This window comes from Notolepis coatsorum (genome assembly GCF_963971535.1).
Source record: "Notolepis coatsorum genome assembly, chromosome: 6".
In the NCBI taxonomy this organism is placed as follows: domain Eukaryota; kingdom Metazoa; phylum Chordata; class Actinopteri; order Aulopiformes; family Paralepididae; genus Notolepis; species Notolepis coatsorum.
The window spans coordinates 31,103,273-31,118,333 of NC_140170.1; the positions used below are offsets into that span (position 1 = coordinate 31,103,273).

Below are 15,061 nucleotides of genomic sequence, written 5' to 3' on the forward strand. Positions count from 1 at the left end.
GCAGAGCAGCCTGTGAGGAGAACAGCCTGTGAGGAGGGCAGCCTGTGAGGAGAGAGAGCAGCCTGTGAGGAGAGAGAGCAGCCTGTGAGGAGGGCAGCCTGTGAGGAGAGCACCCTGTGAGGAGGATGTTTGGCCCGCTGTTGCTCCTGCTGTGGCTGGTATCCCTGTGCGGGACGTCCCATGGATGCCTGAAGGACCCGGCCTCAGCCTACCGCTACACCGGGGCCGCCTGCAGGCTGACATACCCTGCTGCTGTCGTCTGTGAGTATCCATCATCCATCATCCATAGTGAATGAGAAGAGAGCACTAAAGTGATTGTTTGTGTTCCTAGTGAATGAGAAGAGAGCACTAAAGTGATTGTTTGTGTTCCTAGTGAATGAGAAGAGAGCACTAAAGTGATTGTTTGTGTTCCCAGTGAATGAGAAGAGAGCACTAAAGTGATTGTTTGTGTTCCTAGTAAATGAGAAGAGAGCACTAAAGTGATTGTTTGTGTTCCCAGTGAATGAGAAGAGAGCACTAAAGTGATTGTTTGTGTTCCTAGTAAATGAGAAGAGAGTACTAAAGTGATTGTTTGTGTTCCCAGTGAATGAGAAGAGAGCACTAAAGTGATTGTTTGTGTTCCTAGTGAATGAGAAGAGAGCACTAAAGTGATTGTGTTCCCAGTGAATGAGAAGAGAGCACTAAAGTGATTGTTTGTGTTCCTAGTGAATGAGAAGAGAGCACTAAAGTGATTGTTTGTGTTCCTAGTGAATGAGAAGAGAGCACTAAAGTGATTGTTTGTGTTCCCAGTGAATGAGAAGAGAGCACTAAAGTGATTGTTTGTGTTCCTAGTGAATGAGAAGAGAGCACTAAAGTGATTGTTTGTGTTCCTAGTGAATGAGAAGAGAGCACTAAAGTGATTGTTTGTGTTCCTAGTGAATGAGAAGAGAGCACTAAAGTGATTGTTTGTGTTCCTAGTGAATGAGAAGAGAGCACTAAAGTGATTGTTCGTGTTCCCAGTGAATGAGAAGAGAGCACTAAAGTGATTGTCTGTGTTCCTAGTGAATGAGAAGAGAGCACTAAAGTGATTGTTTGTGTTCCTAGTGAATGAGAAGAGAGCACTAAAGTGATTGTTTGTGTTCCTAGTGAATGAGAAGAGAGCACTAAAGTGATTGTTTGTGTTCCTAGTGAATGAGAAGAGAGCACTAAAGTGATTGTTTGTGTTCCTAGTGAATGAGAAGAGAGCACTAAAGTGATTGTTTGTGTTCCTAGTGAACGAGAAGAGAGCACTAAAGTGATTGTTTGTGTTCCTAGTGAATGAGAAGAGAGCACTAAAGTGATTGTTTGTGTTCCCAGTGAATGAGAAGAGAGCACTAAAGTGATTGTTTGTGTTCCCAGTGAATGAGAAGAGAGCACTAAAGTGATTGTTTGTGTTCCCAGTGAATGAGAAGAGAGCACTAAAGTGATTGTTAGTGTTCCTAGTGAATGAGAAGAGAGCACTAAAGTGATTGTTTGTGTTCCCAGTGAATGAGAAGAGAGCACTAAAGTGATTGTTTGTGTTCCCAGTGAATGAGAAGAGAGCACTAAAGTGATTGTTTGTGTTCCTAGTGAATGAGAAGAGAGCACTAAAGTGATTGTTTGTGTTCCTAGTGAATGAGAAGAGAGCACTAAAGTGATTGTTTGTGTTCCCAGTGAATGAGAAGAGAGCACTAAAGTGATTGTTTGTGTTCCTAGTGAATGAGAAGAGAGCACTAAAGTCATTGTTTGTGTTCCCAGTGAATGAGAAGAGAGCACTAAAGTGATTGTTTGTGTTCCCAGTGAATGAGAAGAGAGCACTAAAGTGATTGTTTGTGTTCCTAGTGAATGAGAAGAGAGCACTAAAGTGATTGTTTGTGTTCCTAGTGAATGAGAAGAGAGCACGAAAGTGATTGTTTGTGTTCCCAGTGAATGAGAAGAGAGCACTAAAGTGATTGTTTGTGTTCCCAGTGAATGAGAAGAGAGCACTAAAGTGATTGTTAGTGTTCCTAGTGAATGAGAAGAGAGCACTAAAGTGATTGTTTGTGAGTGATTGTTTGTGTTCCTAGTAAATGAGAAGAGAGCACTAAAGTGATTGTTAGTGTTCCTAGTGAATGAGAAGAGAGCACTAAAGTGATTGTTTGTGTTCCTAGTGAATGAGAAGAGAGCACTAAAGTGATTGTTTGTGTTCCTAGTAAATGAGAAGAGAGCACTAAAGTGATTGTTTGTGTTCCCAGTGAATGAGAAGAGAGCACTAAAGTGATTGTTTGTGTTCCCAGTGAATGAGAAGAGAGCACTAAAGTGATTGTTTGTGTTCCCAGTGAATGAGAAGAGAGCACTAAAGTGATTGTTTGTGTTCCTAGTGAATGAGAAGAGAGCACTAAAGTGATTGTTTGTGTTCCCAGTGAATGAGAAGAGAGCACTAAAGTGATTGTTTGTGTTCCTAGTGAATGAGAAGAGAGCACTAAAGTGATTGTTTGTGTTCCTAGTGAATGAGAAGAGAGCACTAAAGTGATTGTTTGTGTTCCTAGTGAATGAGAAGAGAGCACTAAAGTGATTGTTTGTGTTCCCAGTGAATGAGAAGAGAGCACTAAAGTGATTGTGTTCCCAGTGAATGAGAAGAGAGCACTAAAGTGATTGTTTGTGTTCCTAGTGAATGAGAAGAGAGCACTAAAGTGATTGTTTGTGTTCCCAGTGAATGAGAAGAGAGCACTAAAGTGATTGTGTTCCCAGTGAATGAGAAGAGAGCACTAAAGTGATTGTTTGTGTTCCCAGTGAATGAGAAGAGAGCACTAATGTGTTTGTGTTCCCAGTGAATGAGAAGAGAGCACTAAAGTGATTGTTTGTGTTCCCAGTGAATGAGAAGAGAGCACTAAAGTGATTGTTTGTGTTCCTAGTAAATGAGAAGAGAGCACTAAAGTGATTGTTTGTGTTCCTAGTAAATGAGAAGAGAGCACTAAAGTGATTGTTTGTGTTCCCAGTGAATGAGAAGAGAGCACTAAAGTGATTGTTTGTGTTCCCAGTGAATGAGAAGAGAGCACTAAAGTGATTGTTTGTGTTCCTAGTAAATGAGAAGAGAGCACTAAAGTGATTGTGTTCCCAGTGAATGAGAAGAGAGCACTAAAGTGATTGTTTGTGTTCCCAGTGAATGAGAAGAGAGCACTAAAGTGATTGTTTGTGTTCCTAGTAAATGAGAAGAGAGCACTAAAGTGATTGTTTGTGTTCCCAGTGAATGAGAAGAGAGCACTAAAGTGATTGTTTGTGTTCCTAGTAAATGAGAAGAGAGCACTAAAGTGATTGTTTGTGTTCCTAGTGAATGAGAAGAGAGCACTAAAGTGATTGTTTGTGTTCCCAGTGAATGAGAAGAGAGCACTAAAGTGATTGTTTGTGTTCCTAGTGAATGAGAAGAGAGCACTAAAGTGATTGTGTTCCCAGTAAATGAGAAGAGAGCACTAAAGTGATTGTTAGTGTTCCTAGTGAATGAGAAGAGAGCACTAAAGTGATTGTTAGTGTTCCCAGTGAATGAGAAGAGAGCACTAAAGTGATTGTTTGTGTTCCTAGTGAATGAGAAGAGAGCACTAAAGTGATTGTTTGTGTTCCTAGTGAATGAGAAGAGAGCACTAAAGTGATTGTTTGTGTTCCTAGTAAATGAGAAGAGAGCACTAAAGTGATTGTTTGTGTTCCCAGTGAATGAGAAGAGAGCACTAAAGTGATTGTTAGTGTTCCTAGTGAATGAGAAGAGAGCACTAAAGTGATTGTTTGTGTTCCCAGTGAATGAGAAGAGAGCACTAAAGTGATTGTTAGTGTTCCTAGTGAATGAGAAGAGAGCACTAAAGTGATTGTTTGTGTTCCCAGTGAATGAGAAGAGAGCACTAAAGTGATTGTTTGTGTTCCCAGTGAATGAGAAGAGAGCACTAAAGTGATTGTTTGTGTTCCTAGTGAATGAGAAGAGAGCACTAAAGTGATTGTTTGTGTTCCTAGTAAATGAGAAGAGAGCACTAAAGTGATTGTTAGTGTTCCTAGTGAATGAGAAGAGAGCACTAAAGTGATTGTTTGTGTTCCCAGTGAATGAGAAGAGAGCACTAAAGTGATTGTTTGTGTTCCTAGTGAATGAGAAGAGAGCACTAAAGTGATTGTTTGTGTTCCCAGTGAATGAGAAGAGAGCACTAAAGTGATTGTTTGTGTTCCTAGTGAATGAGAAGAGAGCACTAAAGTGATTGTTTGTGTTCCCAGTGAATGAGAAGAGAGCACTAAAGTGATTGTTTGTGTTCCTAGTGAATGAGAAGAGAGCACTAAAGTGATTGTTTGTGTTCCTAGTGAATGAGAAGAGAGCACTAAAGTGATTGTTTGTGTTCCTAGTAAATGAGAAGAGAGCACTAAAGTGATTGTTTGTGTTCCTAGTAAATGAGAAGAGAGCACTAAAGTGATTGTTTGTGTTCCCAGTGAATGAGAAGAGAGCACTAAAGTGATTGTTTGTGTTCCCAGTGAATGAGAAGAGAGCACTAAAGTGATTGTTAGTGTTCCTAGTGAATGAGAAGAGAGCACTAAAGTGATTGTTTGTGTTCCTAGTAAATGAGAAGAGAGCACTAAAGTGATTGTTAGTGTTCGTAGTGAATGAGAAGAGAGCACTAAAGTGATTGTTTGTGTTCCTAGTGAATGAGAAGAGAGCACTAAAGTGATTGTTTGTGTTCCCAGTGAATGAGAAGAGAGCACTAAAGTGATTGTTTGTGTTCCTAGTGAATGAGAAGAGAGCACTAAAGTGATTGTTTGTGTTCCTAGTGAATGAGAAGAGAGCACTAAAGTGATTGTTTGTGTTCCTAGTAAATGAGAAGAGAGCACTAAAGTGATTGTTAGTGTTCCTAGTGAATGAGAAGAGAGCACTAAAGTGATTGTTTGTGTTCCCAGTGAATGAGAAGAGAGCACTAAAGTGATTGTTTGTGTTCCCAGTGAATGAGAAGAGAGCACTAAAGTGATTGTTTGTGTTCCCAGTGAATGAGAAGAGAGCACTAAAGTGATTGTTTGTGTTCCCAGTGAATGAGAAGACCACTAAAGTGATCGAGGCTGCGTTCCAACACGCTCGCTATCCCAACGTGAAGGGAGAGAAGTCTCTGCTGTTCATAGGAACAGTTTTATATGGTCTGGAGAAGTGAGTTCACTTCATTTACATACACACACACACACACACACACACACACGCATATACACACACATTTATACACACACATACACATACACACACACACACACACACACACACACATACACATATATATATATACATCCACACACACATAATACACATACACACATATACATTTACACCGACACACACATAATACACATATATATACCAGGCCACGTGAGCGGATCGGCGCGGCCGAGAAATCCGCTCTTCGCTCTTTAAAGCTTGGTCCGCTCCGCTAATCGCTCATGTTGACCCCGCCCCCAAGTCGCTCTCCGCTCGCTCCCCACTCACCTTGAATCGAGCGCTCCCCGCTCCCCGCGCCAGATCGCTCGGCAGTTTTTCTTTTTCTTTTTTGGAGCATGGTGTAAATGAGCTCAAACTACAACAGTCTACACCCCCTGGGCCCCTTAACAATTGTTTGTATTGAGCCGCATTGTAATTGTAGCCATTCTGCAATGTTAAATAACGTTGTTTATCCATTCACTAGTTCTATTAAGCGATGATAGGCTAGCCGAGCCACAATGCTATGGTCGCTGCCATTAACGTTAGCATGTAAGCTAACGTCAACAACAATGGCGTCGATACCTTTTCTAACAGGAGACTGAGTGTGGGCGTCATAGATATCTATGGTGGGCGTCTCTACAGTGACGAAGCCTGAACCCTTCTCATTGGTTGAAAATGGCCTTCATGTTTGTACATCGCCATCTGTTGCTTTGACATTGTACTGCATGTATATATTACATCAACAGTGTTAAACCACTGTGAGCGGCCTGGAGTGGATTGGAGCGGAGGAGAACTCTCGCTCCGGACGTCGCGCCGACTCATTTTAAAACCCACTCCTCGCTCACGTCAAAACCGGCCGCTCCGCGCCCCGCGCCGCTCACGCTCCGATCGCTCACATGCACTGATATATACACACACACACACACACACTTGTTTCCCATGCAACACATTTGGACTCAATCTTCTAATCACACTTCTGTCCCCTGAGCCCCTCCTCTTCCTCTATGCCCCGCCCACTTATGTCCCCTGAGCCCCCCCTCTTCTTATATGCCCCGCCCACTTATGTCCCCTGACCCCCTCATCGTCCTATATGCCCCGCCCACGTGTGTCCCCTGAGCCCCTCCTCTTCGTATATGCCCCGCCCACTTCTGTCCCCTCACCCCTCCTTTTCCTCTAACCTTAACCCTAAGCCCCTCCTCTTCCTCTCTGTCCCCGCCCATTTCTGTCCCCTGAGCCCCTCCTCTTCTCTAACCTTAACCCTAAGCCCCTCCTCTTCCTCTCTGTCCCCGCCCACTTCTGTCCCCTAAGCCCCTCCTCTTCATCTATTCCCCGCCCACTTATGTCCCCGGAGCCCCTCCTCTTCCTCTAACCTTAACCCTAAGCCCCTCCTCTTCCTCTATGTCCCCGCCCAATTATGTCCCCTGAGCCCCATCCTCTTCCTCTAACCTTAACCCTAAGCCCCTCCTCTTCCTCTCTGTCCCCGCCCACTTCTGTCCCCTGAGCCCCATCCTCTTCCTCTAACCCTAAACCTGAGCCCTCTTCTTCCTCTATGCCCCGCCCAGTCTGGAGATACACAACCTGACGATTGGCCGCAGTGACTTCCAGCTTCGTCCGGGTGTCGGCATCGACATGGAGATAATGAACGTGTCAGTCGTCTTCAAAGGGACCATCCAGTATGGATACGGCAGCTGGCTGTGAGTCTGTGTGAGAGAGAGAGAGAGAGAGAGAGAGAGAGAGAGAGAGAGAGAGAGAGAGAGAGAGAGAGAGAGAGAGAGAGAGAGAGAGAGAGAGAGAGAGAGAGAGAGAGAGAGAGAGAGAGAGAGAGAGAGAGAGAGAGAGGGAGAGAGAGAGAGAGAGAGAGAGAGAAAGGAGAGAGAGAGAGAGAGAGAGAGAGAGAGAGAGAGAGAGAGAGAGAGAAGAGAGAGAGAGAGAGAGAGAGAGAGAGAGAGAGAGAGAGGGAGAGAGAGAGAGAGAGGGAGAGAGAGAGAGAGAGAGAGAGAGAGAGAGAGAGAGAGAGAGAGAGAGAGAGAGAGAGAGAGAGAGGGAGAGAGAAGAGAGAGAGAGGGAGAGAGAGAGAGAGAGAGAGAGAGAGAGAGAGAGAGAGAGAGAGAGGAGAGAGAGAGAGAGAGAGAGAGTGAGAGAGAGAGAGAGAGAGAGAGTGAGAGAGAGTTTCTTTATTAGTTGTCATACAAAAATACAGAATACTTTTATATGAAATGCTTTTTTCTGTTATGCTCCTGAGAGTGTGCTAGATAAAAATAGATAAAGTATCAAATAGAAAGTCAAAAGTACCTAAACAAAGTGTAAACTAAAATGTTCAGTCAATATATACTAGGAGAGATCCTAGTATGTCACACACATCCTAGTAGCATTGTTACCATGGTTACCACCCTCGTAGTATGTCACACACATCCTAGTAGCATTGTTACCATGGTTACCACCCTCGTAGTATGTCACACACATCCTAGTAGCATTGTTACCATGGTTACCACCCTCGTAGTATGTCACACACAGCCCTGGGCTGATCACTCTCAAGGTCAGCACCACCTTGCCTTGAGTTGGTGTCACCTGATGCATACAAACCAGCCTTCAATGAACCCTACTGCATAACCTGTCTTCACTCAGTAACATAAAGTGAACATAACGTAAAGCTTGTACTACATAACCTGTTAGTGACATAAAGCTACATAACCTGTTAGTGACATAAAGCTACATAACCTGTTAGTGACATAAAGCTACATAACCTGTTAGTAACATAAAGCTACATAACCTGTTAGTAACATAAAGATACATAACCTGTTAGTAACATAAAGCTACATAACCTGTTAGTAACATAAAGCTACATAACATGTTAGTAACATAAAGCTACATAACATGTTAGTAACATAAAGCTACATAACCTGTTAGTAACATAAAGCTACATAACCTGTTAGTAACATAAAGATACATAACCTGTTAGTAACATAAAGCTACATAACCTGTTAGTGACATGAAGCTACATAACCTGTTAGTGACATAAAGCTACATAACCTGTTAGTAACATAAAGCTACATAACCTGTTAGTAACATAAAGCTACATAACATGTTAGTAACATAAAGCTACATAACCTGTTAGTAACATAAAGCTACATAACCTGTTAGTGACATAAAGCTACATAACCTGTTAGTGACATAAAGCTACATAACCTGTTAGTGACATAAAGCTACATAACCTGTTAGTGACATAAAGCTACATAACCTGTTAGTAACATAAAGCTACATAACCTGTTAGTAACATAAAGCCACATAACCTGTTAGTAACATAAAGCTACATAACATGTTAGTAACATAAAGCTACATAACCTGTTAGTAACATAAAGCTACATAACCTGTTAGTGACATAAAGCTACATAACCTGTTAGTGACATAAAGCTACATAACCTGTTAGTAACATGAAGCTACATAACATGTTAGTAACATAAAGCTACATAACCTGTTAGTAACATAAAGCTACATAACCTGTTAGTGACATAAAGCTACATAACATGTTAGTGACATAAAGCTACATAACCTGTTAGTAACATAAAGCTACATAACCTGTTAGTGACATAAAGCTACATAACCTGTTAGTGACATAAAGCTACATAACCTGTTAGTAACATAAAGCTACATAACCTGTTAGTGACATAAAGCTACATAACATGTTAGTAACATAAAGCTACATAACATGTTAGTAACATACTCTCTGTTAGGTAGTTATGATATGTTCCTCTGAGCTCTGTTAGGTAGTTATGATATGTCCCTCTCTGTTAGGTAGTTATGATATGTTCCTCTCTGTTAGGTAGTTATGATATGTTTCTCTGAGCTCTGTTAGGTAGTTATATGTTCCTCTCTGTTAGGTAGCTATGATATGTTCCTCTCTGTTAGGTAGTTATGATATGTTCCTCTGAGCTCTGTTAGGTAGTTATGATATGTTCCTCTCTGTTAGGTAGTTATGATATGTTCCTCTCTGTTAGGTAGTTATGATATGTTCCTCTCTGTTAGGTAGTTATGATATGTTCCTCTCTGTTAGGTAGTTATGATATGTTCCTCTCTGTTAGGTAGTTATGATATGTTCCACTCAGCTCTGTTAGGTAGTTATGATATGTTCTTCTCTGTTAGATAGTTATGATATGTTCCTCTGAGCTCTGTTAGGTAGTTATGATATGTTCCACTGAGCTCTGTTAGGTAGTTATAATATGTTCCTCTCTGTTAGGTAGTTATGATATGTTCCTCTCTGTTAGGTAGTTATGATATGTTCCTCTCTGTTAGGTAGTTATGATATGTTCCTCTCTGTTAGGTAGTTATGATATGTCCCTCTCTGTTAGGTAGTTATGATATGTTCCTCTCTGTTAGGTAGTTATGATATGTTCCGCTCTGTTAGGTAGTTATGATATGTTCCTCTCTGTTAGGTAGTTATGATATGTTCCACTCAGCTCTGTTAGGTAGTTATGATATGTTCCTCTCTGTTAGGTAGTTATGATATGTTCCTCTCTGTTAGGTAGTTATGATATGTTTCTCTGAGCTCTGTTAGGTAGTTATGATATGTTCCTCTCTGTTAGGTAGTTATGATATGTTCCTCTCTGTTAGGTAGTTATGATATGTTCCTCTGAGCTCTGTTAGGTAGTTATGATATGTCCCTCTCTGTTAGGTAGTTATGATATGTTTCTCTGAGCTCTGTTAGGTAGTTATGATATGTTCCTCTCTGTTAGGTAGTTATGATATGTTCCTCTCTGTTAGGTAGTTATGATATGTTCCACTGAGCTCTGTTAGGTAGTTATGATATGTTCCACTGAGCTCTGTTAGGTAGTTATGATATGTTCCTCTCTGTTAGGTAGTTATGATATGTTCCTCTCTGTTAGGTAGTTATGATATGTTCCTCTCTGTTAGATAGTTATGATATGTTCCTCTGAGCTCTGTTAGGTAGTTATGATATGTTCCACTGAGCTCTGTTAGGTAGTTATAATATGTTCCTCTCTGTTAGGTAGTTATGATATGTTCCTCTCTGTTAGGTAGTTATGATATGTTCCTCTCTGTTAGGTAGTTATGATATGTTCCTCTCTGTTAGGTAGTTATGATATGTCCCTCTCTGTTAGGTAGTTATGATATGTTCCTCTCTGTTAGGTAGTTATGATATGTTCCGCTCTGTTAGGTAGGTATGATATGTTCCTCTGAGCTCTGTTAGGTAGTTATGATATGTTCCACTGAGCTCTGTTAGGTAGTTATGATATGTTCCTCTCTGTTAGGTAGTTATGATATGTTCCTCTCTGTTAGGTAGTTATGATATGTTCCTCTGAGCTCTGTCGGGTAGTAAGGATATGTTCCTCTCTGTTAGGTAGTTATGATATGTTCCACTCTGTTAGGTAGTTATGATATGTTCCACTGAGCTCTGTTAAGTAGTTATGATATGTTCCTCTGAGCTCTGTTAGGTAGTTATGATATGTTCCTCTCTGTTAGGTAGTTATGATATGTTCCTCTGAGCTCTGTTAGGTAGTTATGATATGTTCCTCTCTGTTAGGTAGTTATGATATGTTCCTGTCTGTTAGGTAGTTATGATATGTTCCTCTCTGTTAGGTAGTTATGATATGTTCCTCTGAGCTCTGTTAGGTAGTTATGATATGTTCCACTGAGCTCTGTTAGGTAGTTATTGATAAATGCCTGTGCAAAGCCTCGGTCAGATTGATAACCCAATAACTCATTGGTCCGCATCTCAACATCAAGCAGCGTCCTGCGATGTCTGTGATATCCAGGACTCAATGCATCCACAAACTGCAGGGGTTAAACCCGACCGACAGACCTGACACATGCACCACTCCGTCCTCCCCAGTCATCGGCCTTAGGTCGAGTGATTGGAGTTGCGGAGTATATTTATTTTATTTGCACTGGGAAGGACATTTTTTATTCAGATGAGGTCCATTTCCCTTATCCGGTTACACGTATTATCACTGTATGGCTTTACTTGATAATCACATTATACAGAACCCACCTTTAATCTATATACATATATATATTTCTCTCCTTAGGTCTCCGTCTGGATAAAGCCACACTTCTAAAGTTTTTACATCATAAATCAGGAACATTACGGGACCGCGTGGTTGCCGACTGGTTAAAGGGTCACTTCTAAAGTTTTTACATCATAAATCAGGAAGCAATGGGTAAAGTTACAATGCAAAAAACATTTCAATGCTTACCCGTCGTCTTTCAGTTAGAAGAATGGAAGCAAAAAGGTGTGTTCCAAAAGAAGGGTGTTTTATTTTTTAAAAGTACAAGATTACATTAAAGGCACAGTTTCATGTTTAAGTACAAAGATTTCTGCTCACAATATATCAGAATTCAGTCATCTCCATGGAATCACTCAAAAAACTCTGGCTCTCGAAGGAGCAACAGTCATTTTTATATTGATCCTGTATTATATTTCGATTGGTCTAAAAACAGTGATGTCACAGGGATGTCATTTAACTAGCCAACCAACGTACAATACGCAGTAAGGATGGACTCCCCGCCTTCTTTTACTTTTTTTTAAACATGAGAAAGTCCCTCCATTTTTCATCTCTTATTCAGAACAAACAAAGGGTTAATCTGGCCACCAGGCAGTACCAGGCAGTACCGGGCGAGGCCATCCATGAGAATTCTTATCAAGACTCCTTAGAGTTTATAGCAGTTTGTTAAACACAGTTTACACAATATATAGTATTATTCTCTACTGACAGTTAAGCATGACATTATGAAACATATAATTAATGCAGCAGAAATGTATACACCTCTTACACCAACATTTCTGACTGCAAACATTTAACATTTAATTGTTATATAGTTTTAAGATTCTCTCTACTGTCTCCTCTACTCTAAACCTTCACAACCTCCGCCTTTATCTCCCTGGGGCCCCCTCGCTTGCCATGTTATCAGCAAAAAGCAGGCGGACCAGTAAGTAACAGGTAGTAAGAGATGCAGGCAGGCTAGGCCCTCTGTGCTCTCATGGCATGCTCTCAGAGGCAGAGGCCTCCCCCCCTCTTTCCGTTATCCCCTGCACAAACAGAACAGGCAATTCATTCTTAAGCTGAAGAGGTTAGATTCACACAATCACTGTCTTCCAACCAGAGTTTAGTTTTAAAGTGTATAAAGAATATACAGGTCATATACATAGCTCCAATCCTATATAATAAAGATATGTTTAAACCTTTTACATCCCACAATTGACAGACAGAACAGGATGTCATTTAACCAGTGTCATTATTTGGCTGTGACACTTTACACCCTCTCTGTCATCCTGGTCGGTCATTTTCCATTGTCAATTCATTCTTCTCCACGCAGAAGCATATAATTGAATAATGAAGCATATAATTACATGTGAAAAATAGGTTTATACGGCTATATTGTTACATAAACAAAAAAAGGTAGAACAGAAATCACTGTTCACCCCCCCATATATTCACTGTCCTTTTTTAGAGAACAGGGCTTTGCTTTTTTTGATTATATTTTTACCAACATTTCTTTTATTGATAAGGTGTGGTTGTATACTTGGCTGTCTTCCTAGTCTTCTTTGGCCTCTCATACTCCGCCCAGCCTCTGGTTGGTGGTGGTGAAGAACTTGGGACCTCTTGTCGTGACGTCCCGGGTCGAGAGGTCATCAATCTTGGGTCTTGCAGGCTGTGACCCTTTTCACCTCCCCTGACCTCTTGACTGACCACACTCCTGTGCTCGGTGGACGGCTGGACTGGATAAATCTTCAGATCCCTCCGCACCTGACGGATTCCGGACCCAGCCTCGATGCGAGACGCGCTCATTTTAGGGTAAAAAATCAAATCAACCCTGAAATATTCACAGCTCCTTCTCCAGGTCTCCACGGTGGCCCATGTCTTGCCGTCGTGGGGGTCACCTACTCGGGTAACCGTGTAAATCTTCACCCAGGCCGGGATAATTCCGGTCCAGTTGTCTCCTTCCAGATCATGGGACCTACTCGCTCTCAACTCTGACCCTCCGCTCAAGAGGAAGAAATCGTCGAACGGAATTCTGGTGAAGGGGTCAGAGTAGGGTCTCCTCCCTGGTCTTATGCCCACTATCTCAGACCAACTGGCGGGCAACTTAAGCTCTTCATTCGTCATCATTCTTCCGTCTTCTGCATATAGCTGAGATCGCTGGCCGTCGTCTATTCCGTCCCATTTTCCTCTCTGGAGCGATATCCTCTTCAACCAGGTTGCTCCTAGGGTCTGAGACAGTGTAACTTCCGGTGATGTAGTCGTAGTCGCTGGCGGGCCCTGGTCAGGCATTATTGGTGAAACCAGGCTTGGTGATGATGACACGAGTGTCGCTCTCCTAGGAACGTGGGGGTCACGATCCAAAATACCCAGTACACTATCTAAATGACCCCCATGTAGCATGAGTTCGTCCTGTAGGATGACATATTCCGTAGCAGCCATTCTCCTTCAGTTGCTGTTGTGTCTATGTGTCTCTGACTGGTGTGCAAGAGAGAGAGAGCACTGATCCTTTATAATCTGTTTAGAAGAGGCGCCGTCATAGTTGAAGGCCACAGTCGTTTTTTTTTTTTTTTTAACATAATTTACGGCCCTCCCCGTCCGGGGGAAGAGACCCATATGACGTAGTAGATTTATTGCAATAATGACCCCTATTATCAAAATGCAGGGGAGAGCCCAACGCAGAATGACCGTCCTGGCTGTCTGTATCATGGAGGCGGCAAAATTCCAAACATCTCCCACACCGTCTTTCACTGCCCCCCCCAATGTCTTCAGCTGCACGCCCGATAATGGTACCCAGTACTATCGCAAATTGAGTTATGTCCCTCCGTTTGCTCCATTCGTCCACATGCGGCGCTCGATCCTGTGAACAGGATCCGTTTGTCATGTTGTTAGCATGTGAAAGGGGAAAAACACCATCCAGGTGGAATCCTCTTCCTGTCCATCCAAAATCTTGATTCAGCTTTCCTCCTGTTTCCAGATAAGCAGATATGGGTTTACATGGGGATACAAAGTCAAACAGGGCCTTGCTACACCCCGTACAGGTGTTAAACCGATGTCGGTTGTTTCCGATTGTCTTAGTAGCGTCTATACTGGGGGACGAGATGGCGACTGCGGGGTCACGTGGCTGTGACTCTCCACACCCCCTCTGCCATCTTGGTACCTTGTTACCCTGGTAGCCGGCGGGAAGACTTGCATCTGTTGTTCCCTGGCTGGACGGCTCGACAGGATAGGGGTCACGTTGTTGCTTGGTATCCGGCGGGAAGACTTGCATCTGTTGTTCCCGGCCAACGCACCTGAAGACAACACCTGGTGGTCATCTTGTGGTCATCTTGGTCATCTTGGTCATCGTGGTCATCTTGGTCATCTTGGTCATCTTGGTCATCTTGGTCATCTTGGTCATCTTGGTCATCGTGGGGTCACCCCCTCTGACCTCTTGGATCTCTCCCATAGTTTGAGGTAGGTTGAATTGTCACTTCTCGGGCGACCCCACGGGTCCCCGAGAATTGTAGCAGCAGTCCTTTATTGAAGGGTGGTTGGCCTGATCGTGTGACCCTGTCCGTAGGCCTCGCAGGACATCACAGATACGGTCCACAGAGGACTCATTTCTTTTCTCTCTTTCAGGTCCATTCAGGGCTCTCGTCGCCCTGTAACCTGGGTCCAGGCCAATGTCTCCCTGTCCGGTCTAGGAGGTCTAGGAGGTCTGGGAGGTCTGGGAGGTCTAGGAGGTCTGGGAGGTCTGGGAGGTCTAGATGAGGACCTTGAGGATGCTCTGGAGCTTGACCTATCCCGGTCTTCCTCCATTTCCGAGTTCTGACCTGAGTCAATATATTCCTTCTTGCCATTCGCTGCGTCGTCCACTGACTCCGGGGGACCTCCCCCCCGGCTA

At 42.7% G+C, this 15,061-nt stretch overlaps 1 protein-coding gene across 1 annotated transcript in view; it reads left to right on the top strand.

Annotated features, from left to right (window-relative positions):
- Window positions 1-125: 125 nt before the first annotated feature.
- cetp (cholesteryl ester transfer protein, plasma) overlaps window positions 126-15,061 on the top strand; it is a gene marked incomplete at both ends in the record, with an annotated part of 106,561 nt that continues 91,625 nt past the window's right edge. The window contains 3 exons of the mRNA XM_084315517.1: window positions 126-261; window positions 5,026-5,140; window positions 6,745-6,876. Coding sequence (XP_084171643.1) covers window positions 126-261; window positions 5,026-5,140; window positions 6,745-6,876 — 383 coding nt within the window. The remainder of the gene's footprint in view (window positions 262-5,025; window positions 5,141-6,744; window positions 6,877-15,061) is intronic.